The sequence below is a fragment of the Choloepus didactylus genome, chromosome 14 (genome assembly GCF_015220235.1).
Source record: "Choloepus didactylus isolate mChoDid1 chromosome 14, mChoDid1.pri, whole genome shotgun sequence".
NCBI classification, from domain to species: Eukaryota; Metazoa; Chordata; class Mammalia; order Pilosa; family Megalonychidae; genus Choloepus; species Choloepus didactylus.
The window spans coordinates 37,435,228-37,452,856 of NC_051320.1; the positions used below are offsets into that span (position 1 = coordinate 37,435,228).

At 37.0% G+C, this 17,629-nt stretch overlaps 1 protein-coding gene across 1 annotated transcript; it reads right to left on the bottom strand.

Moving 5' to 3' along the window:
* Positions 1-12,632: 12,632 nt before the first annotated feature.
* On the bottom strand, positions 12,633-13,430 carry LOC119509207 (THO complex subunit 7 homolog). Its single transcript, XM_037803099.1, has one exon. It carries the CDS (start codon positions 13,365-13,367, stop codon positions 12,753-12,755), a length of 615 nt encoding a protein of 204 aa, XP_037659027.1. The 5' UTR covers positions 13,368-13,430; the 3' UTR covers positions 12,633-12,752.
* Between the last annotated feature and the right edge of the window lie 4,199 nt (positions 13,431-17,629).

Consider the following 17,629-nt stretch of genomic DNA (forward strand, 5'->3'; position numbering starts at 1 on the left):
CCTGTTCCTCCAGGGCTTTCAACAAAAATTTGAGTTAAAAAAAGTCTCTGAATGTGTCAGTGTTCTGAAACACAGAAAGTTTGTTTAAAAAGACTTGAGTTCAGAATTCTCTGTATCCCAGTGTATTCTGAAACATTTGGAAGTCATGTTTCAAATACTTATTCTATTCTTCTCAAACCTTTTTGGGAGAAATGAATTTTTCCTTACTAAAGACTTGCCCTCAACATTAAAATACACATCATTAAAAAGGCCAGTCTAACTTAGAATGTCCTATTAGACCACTTTCCAGCACTTATAAAGCCACTCTGTGATGGTGTTCTGGTTTGCTAATGCTGCCATTATGCAAAATACCAGAAATGGATTGGCTTTTATAAAGGGGTTTATTTGGTTACAAATTTACAATCTGAAGCCCATGAAAATGTCCGAATTAAGGCATCAACACAAGTATTCCTTCACTAAAGGAAGGCCAGTGGCATCTGGAAAACCTCTGTTAGCTGGGAAGGCATGTGGCTGGCGTCTGCTGATCCTGGGTTGTGTTCCAGCTCCTCTCTCAGCTCCTGTGCATTCTTCAAAGTGTTGCTTTTGGGGTGTTTTGTCCTCTCTTAGCTTCTCTGTAGCAAAGTGTTGGTAAAAGTCTGCTTTCAATGGCCATCTCCAAAATGAACTCCTTCTGTCTGGGTTCTTATATAGGACTCCAATGATTAAATCAAGACCCATGCTGCATGGGCAGGGCCACACCTCCATGGAAATAATCGAATCAAAGGTATTACCCACAGTTGGATGGGTCACATCTCCATGGAAACAACCTAATCCAAAGATTCCAACCTAATCAACACTAATACATCTGCCCACACAAGACTGCATTAAAGAACATGGCATTTTGGGAGACATAATACATCCAAACTGGCACAGACAGCATTGAAGATTGCTCTAGTTCCAAAGTATATTTAGTTATTCTCTAACTTTGGAAATACCCAGAGAATTCCAGGGACAATAGAAGAGTGGGGTGGGGTGGAGGGGGGAGCAATTTGAAAGTAAAATTGAATAAATTCGTTTATTTAGAATTTTGGAAAATATACATGTGAGACTTCTATGTAGGCATATTACTGGAATGCTGACTTGGCAGCTGTAATAAGAGTAGCTTAACAGGATGGAAGTTAATTTCTCTCTTACATTAAAATGTAAGGTGTAGCACAGCTTCCTTTCATGAAGTCAATAGGGGCCCTGAGCATCATCAACTCTTTGCCCTACATCCCTACTATATAGACCCTATCCCCTTTGAGGACGTGGCCCCCATCAGAGGAAGTGGGCTCCCTTCATTCACATCTCATTGGCCAAACTCAGTTACATGGAGACATATAGCTAAAAGGAGAAGGCTCAAGAAATATTTGTCGAATTAATGAATCACAGTTTAAAAATCAATGAAATGTTCCTTTAAAAACAACTAAATCATAGAGTTAGTGTTATTTTTAAAAATAGTTGGTTTCAATCATTGTTCAAAGCCAGTGATTAGAATTCGGATGTTTATTCTCAACAATGTTATCCCTTGGAGAAAAGTGGCTGTTTCCATTTTAAGTCAGGTCACAGACTCTAGGGAGTTTATTTCTCAAACCGAGGAGGCTCCTCTAAATGACCATGTTGCATTATGGCATGTATGTGGTAGGTAAAAGAAATTTTGATGAAAAATTTGGTCTTGGTTCAAAGAATGGTAAAGGAAGTGGAGCCAGAAAATCTTTAAAACCTCGCTATTATTACTAAACAAATAAGCAAAAGTCCTCAAGGACTTTCCATGCTACTGGGAGAGACAGGAAATAAACAGATAAAATATGTAATTACAGATCATGATAAATGCCATAAAATAAATAAACAGTATAGAGAAAAAGAGGTGGCATCCACTTCAGATAAGGAAATTGGGGAAGGTCTCTCTGAAAAGGTGACTTTTAAACAGAGACCAGAAGGAGAGGACATGGGAGAAGAGAATTCCAGGAGGAAAGAACAACGTGCTAGGGCAGAAAATGGTCTGGCAGTTTCCACATAAATAGTAGGATTAAGAGTAAGAGGTAATATGTTTGTTTGCAGCATATTTCTGTGAAAACTTGCCATGGTTTAGAATTACTACTGATGCCTCCTCCTGTTCATTGTAGCCTCCATTATTTTTTGTTCGTTAAATAACAGCAATTTAAAAATAAACCAATATAGAATATTAAAGTTTGAGGGCCAAGAGCATATATGCAAACTGAAGCCCTAGGAATAAAATATTTCAGAAAAATATAGAATAAATTACTAGATTGAAAGAGCAAAAATACTATCACATGATTAATTTGAAGTGTATATAGGAAATCCTGGATGTTGCCAGTTCTTTATTTAGTGCTCCCAAAACAGATCTCATTTTAATTTTGTGGACATGCTGTCTCTCCCACAGCTTGCTGGGAATGTGTCTACTTTATAATTTGAAGAATTACCCATTCCTACTTCTGCTGGATATTTAGAGCTGGATTGTTTTCTGCATCTTGAGTATAGGGCTCTCTTCCAATTCAAATCCCCAAGGAGTTGTGCTCATCTATATCTGGAAAGCCTGACCTCTGACCACATTGCTGTGGCGTCAGCCCTTCTGGCTTCCAATGCATCCTCTTACTTACAGAATGAGATGCTTAAGATATGGTTTGGAATCTTTTCCACGGCTTGTCTGTGCTGATCCTTCTTCAAATATTAAGGAAAGCATTTTGAAAACTATACCAAGAGAGTTTGCATTCCCAAACTTTCTCAGTAACTTCCTAAATTGCTAAATAACCTTTCATCTTGAAATTCTTGAAAGGAAAGCCTATAGAGATTTGGGGATGAAATGTGCTTTTTCAAAGATGTTCTCTTTTGTCCATTAAGGGATGATCTGCCAAAGGCCTGCCTACCGTTTGGAATAGAACCTCTGGCATAGAGACTACAGCGCAAGGATTTGACCCTTCCCTGCTGGCGGTGTGCAGCTCCACATGTGTGCCGGCAGGACAATAATGATCAATGACAGGGCCTGGCAATGCCTTTGGCAAAGAAACAATTCTTGGAAAAACTTGCCTGTCTTTTCTTAGTGAGGAAATCTCAAGAAGTGAAGCTAAACAGTTTCTAATGGGGAAAATCAAACAAACGCAGAAAGGTACATAAATCAAACATGACTTTTGCCTAGAAGGAGATATCTCCAAAAAACATGGTGATCTTATCATATCTGGTTGATTGGCATGAAGTGTATGGATTACATGAAAAAGGGTGCCAAAAATTTCCTGGAGGACTTATGGTGGGATTAGAACTTGACAGCTTGACTCCCGAATGGTTCCTGCTGATGTGTCTTCTGAGGATTCCTAGCCAGAAGCAGAGCTTGGACAACTACAGCTTGTCTCCCTCCCTTCTCTTGCTTGTGATTATGTGCAGCTCCTAATCAGGAAGAGGCTGAACATTTTTAAGAAAATCTAATAGATTTGTTTGTATGTCCCTGTCATTGTAGGGATACTTCAATAAGGTGACTACAAATTACTAAATTAATTTCCCATCAAGTTTTTCCAATTACTTCCAAATCTATTTTATGTCCTAGATTTATTCTCCTCCCCTTCCATTCTGGTTTTAGATCTTCTGGCTAATCATGATAGTGTAGCAACAGAAAGAGCACTAAACCTGAAGTCAGAAAACTAGTTGTGTGTGATTTGGGCCGTGTAACTTTAACTTCCATCAAACACAATTTCTTAATCTATAAAATGAGAATTACAACACTTGCTGAATCCTCAAGGATGCTGTGAGCAGCAAATCAATATGATTATGAAAGCATTTTGTAAATCGTAAAGGGTTGAACAAGTGTTAGTTGTTATTTATTTGTCTTATTTGGGTTTTGGAAGAAGAGGGTAGATTCTAGCTTGTGAGTTTCTTGGATATTAGTGGAGAGGTAGAAATGAAAATACCAAAGGGATAGATATCCTAAATTTCCCTGACTGTTGGCAGGACAAAGTATATCTTCAGGAGGATATCCTGAAGGATCTTGTTAAAACGCAGATTCCAATTGGGTAGATCTGGCTGGAACCTGAGAGTCTACATTTGTAAAGGCTCCCAGGTGATGCTGATGTTGCCCATTGGACAGATTGGTCCAATGCATCAAGGAAAATGGGGTAAAGGGAGGGAGAAGTTAGCACAAATGAAGGGAATGATGAAGTCTTCCTGGCTGTTGTCCCTTCATCTTGATACCGTACCAGTGAAGTGAGTACAGGATAACAGTACCTTTTGTTAAAGAAATCTTTCTGCTAGTATGGTTAAGTTTCTGGAAATGGTTTGCTGTTCTTTATTAAGCATCCTTCATGGGGAGTAAACCTAGTGCAAGAGATACACAGAAGAAATTGTGGCCTAAGTCTGAGCATGCCAGACTTGACCATGATCTTCTACTTACATGGTAGCCAGTTAGGGAAATTCAATTTGTAAAAGAAGCTGTCTGTATTCTGTCAAATGGGAAGTGGTCCAACAATAAGATCATTAGCTCATGTGACCTTAGCCATATTTAAAGATTATTCTCTTGGGACTCTTGTATACCATGTCCTGATTGGACATTGTGAACTAACATCCTTGTCATTCACATTTAGAACCAAATGACTTCCTCCTGGCATTTCCACAGCCATTTGGTAGCCTGCCATGACATTATGCATTGTTCAAAATAATTTTCCATGTTACTGCTGTTGATTTCCCTGATTTATAGCTATTTGTAAAAGTTGGCTCTTGAAAGGGGTAGAGAAGTCAAGAAAAAAATAACTTTACAATAAATTGCTCCAAAAGTAGATGCTGAAGTTCTTGAAATACGATTGTATTATATAAAGGTATAGGTTTATGATATATAGTTCTTGCTGACCCAATTTGAATGTGCAACTGTTGCACATTTTTTTTGAGATACAGTGGTTTCTTGACTCTTTGTTAGCTCTCAAAATAACCATCCCTTCTTTGTGAAAATGTGCTGTTGTGATTTGTAATAAAGCCACAAAGGCATAAGTTTTGTCGAGGCACCATTCTCTAAGATTTGTGGTTTATCAGTCAGCCCTCTTGGTTTACCAGAATCCTGGTTAAAATTATCCATGGGAGATCATGTGGTGAAATATCTACTTACCACAATAACTGATGGGATTTTTTATTTAAAAAGGAAAAACAGAAACAGACTCAACTATGAAATTAGAACTTTACCCTAGTTCTATACTTTTGTTTAGTATAAAAATCATTAATATGGAAAACATGAGAAAACAGAAATACTTGATCGTTTGGTTGTCATTAATTTCCTACTTCTGTTGAAAATAATTCTTGAGGCTTTTAGCTGAATATGGCTAAAGGGAAGTTCTGTGCAATGGAGTAACCTATAACCAAGCCGGTAGTTGTGGCTGGTGCACAAATCCCTTTCAGTTTCAACCTTAGATTTGCCTTAGATTTACTGCACTGGAATAGTGCAACAATTGCAAAGAATTCTTACTCTCCGTTTACAACTGTTCAAAGACCTTGTGCCGAGTCTTCATCAAGTATTATTTCTATGGCTTTAGCTATCGCTGTTCTTAACTGCCCAGAACTTAAAGAGGTGCCCTCTGCCTCCAAAATTCACTGCAGGAGGTCTGCCAACAATTGTTTTTTAGCCGGAAATGGCCTCTCCATTTGTTCAGTGTTTCATCTCTTTCTTATTCCAGCTGCCAGTGACTTCACTACCACTCTGAAGGAGGTGGAAATAGCAACTTCCAAATTACACTTTGATAAAGGCCTCTTTATTCTGCTGTAATATAAAGGTCTCTGTTTAAACCCATTAAAACGCTTTCTTGACCATAGACATGTTAAGTGCCTCTTTCATTTCTTGGCCACTACCAGTAGGCTATATTGCGAGACCCAGTATAGGAGACTATTGATTTTCATTAGGTCTTGTTTTAACTAGTGGTGACCTGATGTTAGTAAAAGATTTCAGTGATGTCTGTAGAATAAACAATTAGACAATAAAAGCTTTTTTCTCAAAATAAATGTAGATATTTTCTGATATAATTAATATTCAACCTAGGAAAAATTAACACAGAAAATTATTTTAAATCTCCCTAAATCCCATCATCCAGAGATAATAAATACAAACATTTCTGTGAACACTCCACAGTAAGACCTTGGGTAAGTTATCAACCTTTCACTTCTAAGTGTCTTTTCTCTCATCTGTAAAATGGGAATAAAAAATAGTACCTATCATCTAGGGTTGCTTTGAGATTTAGATGAATTAATACAGATAAAACACCTAACTTAGTTTCTAACAATAAATATTTAGTAAATATTTATTATTATAATCCCTATATGTACATATTTATTAGTATGTATATTCTTTCCAAAAATGAGATAAAACTTACATACTATTTTGTAACCTTTTTTCACTCAGTAATATGTCGAGGTCATCTTTCCATGTCAATAAATGTAGACCTACATGATTGTTTTAAATTGCTGCATAATAGTGAATTATACAAATGCATTAGAATTTTTTAAAATTCTGTTTTTTCTTTGGTTCTCCTCATTGGTACCTTTGCACATTTCCTCAAACTAAGTTCTTGGAAGTGGAATTACAGATTAAATAGTAAGAAATCTGTCAAAGTGAGTGTTTTAAATAGCTCAGCTTAAGGAGCTGACTAAAGAAAACAAATTCATATTTGATAGGCAAATGAGAGAAGCCTGAATTTGGCTGTCTGTGTAGTGGTTATGAACACTGGTTTTGAAGAAACCAAGGAATGTACTTAAGGTAAGGCTGCATGTGTAGGTTTTAATTAAATTCTTTAATAAAAAATTTAAATGCATCTTTAGATATTTGGTTTAGTCTTCTTCTTCAGACTCACTTAATGTCTTTCACTAATCATGTGAACTATTTAATAAAGAAAAAGCAGAATGTGACCTTTATAATTAAGAGGCTTTCCCAGACCAACATGATTTGGCAAAAACAAATAAAACTGTGTTGAGAATGTCATAAGGGTTTCTGCTTTACCAAAAAAAAAAAAAAAAAAGGGAACTGCCAGATTTCTTCTTTTATCACAGGAAGATTTTCCTTTCTATAACCCTTACCTTGCCAAATCTGTTTGGTCATGACTGGTGTTGAGATGGCCAGCATTAGCTGATAAGAGACCATCAATCTGAGCCTTCAGACTCCTGGGCATCCTTGAGTGTGATAGCCAGGTAGGGCACATAATTAGTACTGCATTTTAGAAACAGCCAAGCCACACAGAAGTCATAAGGGAAGTCATTTGTTATGAAACAGAAAAATCCAGCTCTAATCAATTTGTTTTATGGAAGCTCAGGAGGCCAATGATGTGACTTTTAAGCAGTCTTCTTTGCCCTTCAGTTAAAATTCTTGAACAAGGGTGGATGATGTAGCTCAATATCCACACTCAAGAAGATCATTCTAAGTACCTTTCTTAAATCCATACTAAAAACAAAATAAAGCTGATTAAATTATTATTATTTTTATTATTATTTTTGTTCTCAATTAACCTCCTTCAGTATGTTTCTGTCCATCTTTCATCTAGCTTCCCACTCAGTGAGTTATCTGAAGGCAGGGCCTTTTCTTACTCATCTTTCTGTGGCAGTGATGTTTGTTGAATGAATAACTGACTGCCAATGAAATTAGAATGTGGTTTGCTGGGCAGATAACTTGTTTAAAATGGTCTCCAGCATGATGTGGCTAGCAATTACTGGGTAGAAATAATGAATGTGGGTTTTTCATTATGTTCATTGGAATCAAGAAAGGAAAAAAAAGTTTGGTATTCTTGTGACATATGAACTATACTTCCATAGTTTTGTTTTCTACCACTAGCACAGCCAATAGTGATAGTCCTAATTTAATATTTGATGATATTGCCCTCATCCTACTTTCTCCAAGGAGGAGAACCTCTTTCATCAGGATAGATTTATGTTCCTTTCTGTTCACCTGGTAGTTATTTCAAATGCCTTCTCTCCATTTCTCACCCACTGCTTGCTAGTGATCCTAAAGGAGACAAAGACAATTCAGTGTAGACATTTACTGACTGTAGAATGGTCTAAAAGGGATCTCACACATCTGCCAGCTGAATCAGCAACTTGCATTAAATCCGCAGGAAGCCTGTGTGGATCTCTGATGGACCCTGCAGGAATTTTGGATTCAATGAACTATAAATAAGTTCACAAATACACGGAAAACTGAATTGAGTTTCCTTCTGTGCTTTTCTGATTATTCCATGTGCCCCCAACTCCCCAAACATTTCTGTACTCACATCAACATTTCTAAAGTCTAAAATAAACATGAATTCCACGTAAGATAAATACAGAGTGTGCATGTGGAAAGGCTCTCAGAACTGACCTTATCTATCCTCGTTACAGGCAGGAATAAATCTTAATCACATTGGTAATTCATGGAATCCCTAGCCTGTCTTTCATTATATCTAAATAAAATCCCTTGGCTTTCCTGTGGAATCAGCTCAGGTATTTAACCATCTTTGGTTATGCATGTGATTTACAAGAGAAGCAAAGAAGCAGACAGATTTCCTGTTTATAGTTTAACATCTCAGACCTAACCATATCAAGAGGAAAGAAAGGAAAGTTGAGTGTGACAGCATATTATAATGGCAGTTCATTGTTCTTCCCCGAAATTCTGAGGGAAAAAAAAGTTACCTTGGCTCACCTTTGTGAAACCAATCCATCTGTTTATTATCAAAGCTATTTTCAATGCTCTTTATTTTCCAGCATGTATGGGTCCTCTGTGACATTATATCATGGTCAGAATTGGTGAAGCGGGGCTCATTCATGTATTTGTATATTCAGCATTTACAAAGCCTCTTCTACAAATCAAACATGACAGACTGGAAATTTTAAAACATGAGCTTTTACCTCAATTGAGCTCTCATACTAGGATTAGATATCCAAATAAATAGTTATATTGCAGTGGTAGCACAGGGGAAGGAGTTATTAAATTCTCTTCCTTGGAAACTAATCAGAGAAGTCAGCCTGGAATTGATATCTCTTGAAGGACAGCAAGGGAAAAATTAAAAATCTTATTTCTGTCCACAGGAAACTGCTGGCAGGTTAGCTATTAAAAGAGAAAAGTTCAAAAACATAATAAGGTTATTTCAGTGTAAAATAACTTATTATGCTAGAAGCAATGATATAAATGATAGAACTAACTGGGATTTTAGAGGGCTTCCAGATCAGTCTCTTCCACTTAAAGATGACAAAACTGAGGCTAAGCAATGATAAACAGCTTATACAAGGTCACACAGCTGGTAGGTGATAGAATTAGGATCCAAACGCAAGTATTCTGATGCTGAATATCGCCCTATGTAACAGCATTTTATTGAATCGATTCCCCTTTATTAATGAAATAAATCCAGGCTGTGTAATATATATGACTTCATTCTATTTTTGAGAGCACCTAAGTCAGTAGGGTGAAACATGGAAAAGGTTCTATATATAGCCATTATTAAAAGCACGCAACCAAAAAAAAAAAAAAAACCACACAAAAATAAACTATACTGAATATAAAAATTCATATTTACGTGCATTTAGACGTATAGACATTTAAATAATATGTATGGATAATGCTTTACACTTTACAGTGTGTTTTCACATACATCATTTTTCCTCCCACATAAACAGTACAAATTAGGAAATCTCAAGTAAGAGTTTGTGACTTACCCTATGCCACACAGAAAAGAGGCAAAGCCAGGATTCAAGTCCCTGTGTTCCCACTGTACTGAGGGTATTCTTGCTGTTATACTCCCACTGCCTCTCCAACATGACAAATGAAACAGATGCTTTACACCTTCTAGTGTCAACCTGACATTTAATTAATACCTGCTTTGAACTAGCATTCTCCTGGAAACTCCTGTGGGCACAGAGAAGTTAGGATGTCATCCTGCCTTCAACAGCAGACAACCTCATTGAAGAAGATGATATTGAAATGAGTTAACGGACAATAATTTGTGACAGATTTTAATACAGATCTAAATTTATGCTCCCTTTAAATGCAGTATTCTCCAGATGCCAAAATACATGGGGGAAGCAAAAGTCCACTGATTATTTCAGAAACCCAAAAACTAAAATCTATCATTGATTTACACTACATTGCCAATGATGAATTAATAATCATCTTAAAAAAAAAGTAATTACAGAAGATCAAGAATGATAGTACTAAAATGACAAATGACAGTTAATGCAAAAAAAATGCACGTCCAATAAGGGAATGGTATTACTTGGTCTTCTTAATGGATGTGAAACAGACTTGTCACAGATCTAGCTTTCAATTTGTAACTGCAGAGGCATCAATCCTTTGGCACCTCTGGGATATTCACTCTGCACCACCAAGCCCATTAAAACAAGTTGTACTACAGTCAGGTAGCTATGGGGAGGATTTTATGCTGCAGCAGCTATTGCCAAAATTCCAATCCAGGTATCTGGGACCTACCAATTTTGCATTGCATCTGAGTCACCTTCTCCCTTAAATATAGTGCTATTTTTTTTAATAGATAGCAAAATGTGGGAAAGGCTATTTCAAAAAGTAGTTCCATGCTACATTTTTTGAGTAATTTGACCTTACTTCCCAAATTCTACTGAAAGATGATTTATATTTGGCAAAGCTTTAGTGTTTTTAGCCTTGTTTTTTCCCTGTTATTCCACATTTTGTTATTTTTAAATCTTCACTTTTCCATATGCTCTGTTATGGATAAAGGCCAATTGGGTTGCCTGCCATAGAAAAAACAAAGATAAGCAGTAAACAGATGCTTCCCTAACAAAGGACTAGATTACATCTGAATTGATTTTAAGGTAGTGTTTCCATTGCCTACTGTGACTCAATTCACATTAGAAACACTTTGTACTCTTGGCCTTGATGACCTTCCACTCCATCTTAATTCACAGCAACATTAAATTTCTAACCTTGAAAGAGTTTTGGCACAGTTATTCTCAAACTGGCCCATACTGGAATCGTATGGAGAGTTTTAAAAACTATTGATGCCTGGGTCTCACCCTTGACCCATGGATTATGATTCAATGAGTTTGTGGCGCAATCTTGCGTTGGGATGTTTAAAACCTCAGGTGACAGGGGAGTGAATCTCTCTGGCAACGTGGAATATGACTCCCAGGGAGGAATGTAGACCCGGCATCATGGGATGGAGAACATTTTCTTGACCAAAAAGGGGAAATGAAAGGAAATGAAATAAGCTTCAGTGGCAGAGAGATTCCAAAAGGAGCCGAGAGGTCACTCTGGTGGGCACTCTTATGCACAATATAGACAACCCTTTTTAGGTTCTAATGAATTGGGGTAGCTGGCGGTAGATACCTGAAACTATCAAACTACAACCCAGAACCCATGAATCTTGAAGACGATGGTATAAAAATGTAGTTTATAAGGGGTGACAATGGGATTGGGAAAGCCATAAGGACCACACTCCCCTTTGTCTAGTTTGTGGATGGCTGAGTAGAAAAATGGGGGAAGGAAACAAACAAACAAACAAAGGCACCCAGTGTTCTTTTTTACTTTAATTGCTCTTTTTCACTTTAATTATTATTCTTGTTATTTTTTTGTGTGTGGTAATGAAGGTGTCAGGGATTGATTTTGGTGATCAATGCACAACTATGTAATGGTACTGTGAACAATCGAATGTATGATTTGTTTTGTATGACTGCATGGTATGTGAATATATCTCAATAAAATGAAGATAAAAAAAAAAAAACCTCAGGTGATCCGAATGTGCAGCCATATTTTGAGAAGTGCAGTGCAGATTAGAGGAAACCATCCTAAGAGAAGAAGCATGGGTGACTTTTTTTTTTAAAGGTATTATGACATTTTTAATATGACTACTACTACTAAGCTAATTTTAAACTTTCATTTTTAAAGATAATTCAACTTACTAAAGCTACAAAAATATAACATTAAGGTATGATTCATACAAAGTGTCATGTTTCTGAATTAAAATAAATGGATAAAGATGTAACCTAACAAATATAGAATATGTGATTCAATACTCAAGAAAATTACAAGTGATTTAGCTTAATTTTTAAAATCATAAAACTTTGCAAGAGAATCTTGACTATTTACCTCCAACAACTCTACCTTGTCAATACTTTTTCTTCTAATGACTCCTAAAGAACAGAAGAAAATATATCAACAAAACATTTAATAACCACATTGAGAGAGAGAGAAGGTAAAGCATATTGATTTACTTTGCATCTTGTAATTACCTCTTAAACCAGTGGTTCTTAGTATTATGGGTAATGTTAAGCATACATCGCAACATTTTGCACAGAATTTCATAGGTTCACAGCCCTCATAAAGGCTATTCAGGGACTTCATTTTCAAAAGTGGTAAAAATTTCCAAAAATTGACTGATTTTTTCATGAACATCGTAGAAAAGCTACTTTCTCAAAATCTTCAACTTATTTTGTAAGCAAATGAATGTTACCAGTTGAAAACTACCTAGAATATTAATGAGCACAAATATATCTTGTTTGAAAACATTTTATTAAACACTTTTGGAGTACTGCTTCCTCCCTTCAAAGTTTAGGAATAAAAAAACATTTTAAGAAAACCAAATCTATACTAAAGACACATCCCTTTGTGTGAAGAAATATGAATGAAATGTGCATTAATATTTAAAAGTAAAGTATTTCACTGGAGAAATCTCTTTAAGTATCTCGAGCATGATAAATTCTAAACACAGTAAGATCATGTAGCTATTTCAATGTTCCTGGAAATGGTGAACAATCAGCCTGATCTATGGCTTAGGATTTGTTTCCATGCTTGTCTCTTGAGCTTTCTCCACCTCTGAGAGCTTTTCATCGCTTTCCAGTGTTTGCTGAAGTTCGTGCATGGTGCTAAGAAGAACGTAAAACTGTTTCCGTCTCAATTCCAGCTTATCTTCAATGCTTTCTTTAATATGTGAAAGATGCTCCAGTTCTTTTCCCAGAGCCTCTAGTTCCTTTAATGTCTCATGCCTGTCTGGATGATGCTGGATCACTTTGGCCAAAGCGTCATATTCTTGGTGATTTTTTCGTATTCGTTTTGCTTTAAGAATTTGCTTTTTGCACTCCGCAATTTTCTCAAGGGCTCCAGCGATGCTACATTCTATTTCTTTGTAAATTTTTTCATAATTTTCCATTTCTCTGAGATTCATATCATATACCAACACGGTTTTGCCCATTGAAATTTCACATTGTGACAGTGTGCTCAGCATACGTTGATACCGGCTGTATCCCTCTTCCTGGGATCCAGAAGTGCACCATTCAATGAAACTCTTTACTAGCAGATTAATTCTCCTGTCATCTCCAGCACCATCTCCATCAATCAGGAGACGCTTCCGTATGACTTCGTCTTCAGTCACAGGTCCCATGGCGCGGGCGGCGACGGCGGCGCGGGCGCAGGCTGAGGCGGCGGCTGTTGGAGGCGGCTGCGGTCAAACTCCCACAATGCAGCGGGGTAAACAGCCTTGGATTGGGGGAGGCGGCGCCCGGCACCGCCCGCTCGGGCGCCTGAGCTGCTAGGCTACGCAATGCGCCGCTATCGCGGGTCCCCACGGGTGACGTTTTCAGAAGTTAGAAAATAAATCTTTAGTCAAAAATTAGAAGTATTACGGCCAGCATGAAACTAAGACCCTCATTACAAAATCCAGGTTCTCTGCAGCTTCGGGATAGTGGGGTGCTATTAAGTATGTTTTTTGACAAACAACTCTCCATCATGCAAAGCCCTGGTTTGTCGCTTTTGCCTATTTCCCTGACGTAAATCCTACCATCAGGGCCAATTTCAAGCTACCAATGATTTAACAACCTACTTGCCAAATTTCTGAAAATTTAATAATCTGCTCCTACAAGCTTGTTTGAGCCAGCTCCAGCACATCACTGCTGGTTGGGTTTGCCAATCACTATCTGATTAACTTTAGATAATATTATTAATCCTTTTGGGTTTAAATATACCCATTTAGGTCTTATTTAGGTTAGAGTAGATAATCTTCTCATTAAAATTTTTTTTTTAAGTTAGCTGTTTTATACAGCCGTGTTTGTTGGCCTGTCTATGGATTCATCTTAATAGGTTTCTCGATTGCTTTGACTTTTGGGTAAATAATATTCTTAATAGATGTCATCACTTGGTGTGCAAATCACTTGAAACATCAACAACCGTGAGATTTTCTGAGGTTCTCTTCACTTTGAGGGATGATATGTCAAGTGAGAAATAACAAACTAAAGTGCAAGGCAAGAAAGGTATTTATTTGGGTTCATTGAATTGCAATTCAGGAAGCACAGGCTCAGGTGGCAACCCAAAGCATGTCTTGCCTTGACATTTCTAGGCAAGGGTTTTTAAAGGAAAAGAAGATTACACAAGTTGTTTGTGTCTGGTGGATGTTTGGGGTATTCCAGTTGTCTTTCAGATTAGATAATTAACTGAGTTCTTTATCTTGTGGTTTGCTTGTGGTGTCTGGATGTCCTTAGGGTTTTCAGGAACATAGTTGCTTGAGACTTGGCATACTGTGGCAGTTGGTGATACCTGCATAAGAGTAACCTCCAGAATGACCTCCCGACTCCATTTGAAATCTCATAGCCATAGAAACTCTATTTTGTTTTATTTCTTTTAACAAATAAAATGACCTATTTGAGCATCAGATATGCCACTAGATAAATAATAATAACAGAAAACACATCTATAATGCTTTTCCTATGCTAAGTACTGTTCTAAGCACTTTACATATATTAAATAACTTACTCCTGACAACTCTGAGGTATGTTCTGTTATTATCTCCATTTTACAGGTGAAGGAACTGAGGGGCAGAGAGGTTAAGTAACTTGCCTGATGACATACAGCTGGTAAGTAGCAAATTGGGATTTGAAAAAGGCAATTGACTGTGCTCTTAACTAACCATGTGATATCACAGAGTCAAAATATTTTGAGCTGTTTTTGGATATTGTAATACTCAAACACAATTTTTAACGTCTCTTTTTTTAATATAGGTTTATCTGGCTGGAGACAACAAAACTACACCTGGGTTAAACATGCCTCCCAGACTTGCAGACCAGATACTAAGGCAGAGAAGGGCTTGCCAAGGGCAGCATTTAAATTTTTTTAAATATCTTGTTTGGAAATAATTAAAACTTACAGAAGAGTTGTGAAGAAAGCACATACACCTTTTTCCCAGATTCATTTATCATTAATATTTTATCCCATTTGTTTTATCAGTTGATCTCTTTCTACATACATTTATGTATTTGTGCATATATGTACATGAATATAATACTTTTTTCTGATTTTTTGAGATTAAATTATACATGTGATGGCCCATTACCTCAAAATACTTCAGTGTGTACTTCCCAAGAATTGGGATAGTCCTTTACATAATCACAGTATGCTTTTTATCTAATCTACCATCCATTTTCCAATTTTGCCAACTGATCCTTTGGAGGACATATTTGTCCTTTTGTCTCTAGTACAGGATCCGATCTAGGATCATTTACTGCATTTAATTGTCATGTGTTTTTAATATCATTTAATCTGGAACATTTCCATAGCCTTTCTTTGTCTTTTATGGCATTTTTGAAGAATTCACTCAACACCTTCCTTCCTTTTTTTTAATAGAACATTCCTCATTTGGAATTTATCTGATATTTCCTTATGATTAGATTCAGGTTATGGACTCCAGGCCAGAATATTACGTAAGTGATGTTGCTTCCTTCTCAGGATGTCATATCTGAACCCACATGTTGTTCATCTGCCCCCATTGGTGAGGTTAATTTTGATAACCCAGACAAGAGGTTTCCCATTTTTCCGTTGCATAGTTGCCATGTTTTCCCTTGCAACTAGTAAGCAATCTGTGAGGAGACAAATGAATATCTTGCTCCTCATCAAAATTTCCCCATGGATTTAGTATCTATTGATCATTTTTGCCTGAACCAATATTTACTATGATGGTTGGAAAATGATGGTTTTTCCAATTCCAGTGCTCCTTCAGCATTTACCAGGCAGCCTCTGGCATTCCGCTCTAAGGAAGAGACCTCTGTCTCTGTCTGTCTATATCTATCTATCTATCTATCTATCTATCTATCTATCTATCTATCTATCTGCCTTCCTACCTGTCATCTATCTGTCTATCTAATCCCTCTCTCATTATTACCAGTATGGATTCATGGATTCCTATTTTTTCCTAAGGGCTGATAATTTATGACTCTTTCCAACCTTTTTTTTTTTTTTTTTTTTATAACTCAGATTGTCTCAGGTTTGGCCTATGGTAGCCTGGACAAGCTGGCTCCCATGTTTGGTGACATGTCCCTAATATTATTTTTTGACCACTTCCTTACTTTCTGGCATAACAGGATGTTTCAGGCTCATATTGCAGCTACCCTGCCCTCATGTTAGAATCAGCCATATCTCCATGAAACTCTGGTTCCTTTTAGTGGAGACTGGTATTATACACCAAGATCTGAGTATTAGATTTGCTCATTCCTACTGGGGTGTATTTATTTCTGAGTCCTTTAGCAGATAGAGCCAGGAAATATATGCATAGGAAATAGATGCATGTGTGCACACACATATATATACAAATACACACATACATACATATACATTTATTCATATATGTACAGATATGCATGTACAGTTATTTATACATAAATGTACACAATTTGGAAACCCTGAGTTTACCTTGATTCCAATCCATTCCTACATGGTTCTTTTTTTGCTTTCTCTCATTCTGTATCTGTATGTTGCATTTTCCACACTGAGAACCCTGGTTCCCAACAACATCAACAAATTTCCTCATTTGATAATCATATAATGCATCAAAGATACTTTCATAATTACTCGGCCACAGTTGGCCCCCCATTTATGCCTGTCAAAAATCAGCTGGATTTGTGGGACGTGACTCCCAGGGGAGTGAATCTCCCTGGCGATGTAAGACACAACTCCCAGGAATGAGCCCTGCCGTGGCATCCAAGGATTGAAAATGCCTTCTTGACCAAAAGGGGGAAAAGACATGTAACAAAATAAGGTTACAGTGGGTAAGAGATTTCAAATAAAGTCGAGAGGCTATCCTGGAGGTTTCTCTTAGGCACACTCCAGCTAGATATCTCAAATGGCTACAGTATGCCAAGCCCTAACCAACAGTAGTCCTGAAATACCTCATTCCCTATCTGAGACTCTATAAAAGTTTCATTCACTAAGTATATTCTTCAGAAACTTAAATCTCCAGAGTATTCCTATGCCAGTCAAGTCCTAAAACCCGGAGGCAGCAGCCTCTAGGAACATCAACCTGATGCAGCCCCCTTCCCCATATTGTTGACATCCCTTTTCAATGTGAACAAGTTAGGGTGGTCACTGCCTAGACACTCCTGAATATTGAGAAAGTGATAAAATGAGAGAAAGGGGTAGCAACAGGTAAGACAGAATTTAACAAAGGATTATGAATACTGAATCTTTATATATATATAATGCTAGGGTATTAGAATAACTAGAAGGAAATAACTGAAATGGTGGATCTGTAACCCATAACATTCTTTGAAATTATCTATACAACCCACTTGTTAAATCATACTTTAAAAGTTATCACCTTTCTGTATATATGTTATATATCACAATAAGGAAATAACTGAAATTGTGGAGCTGTAACCCATA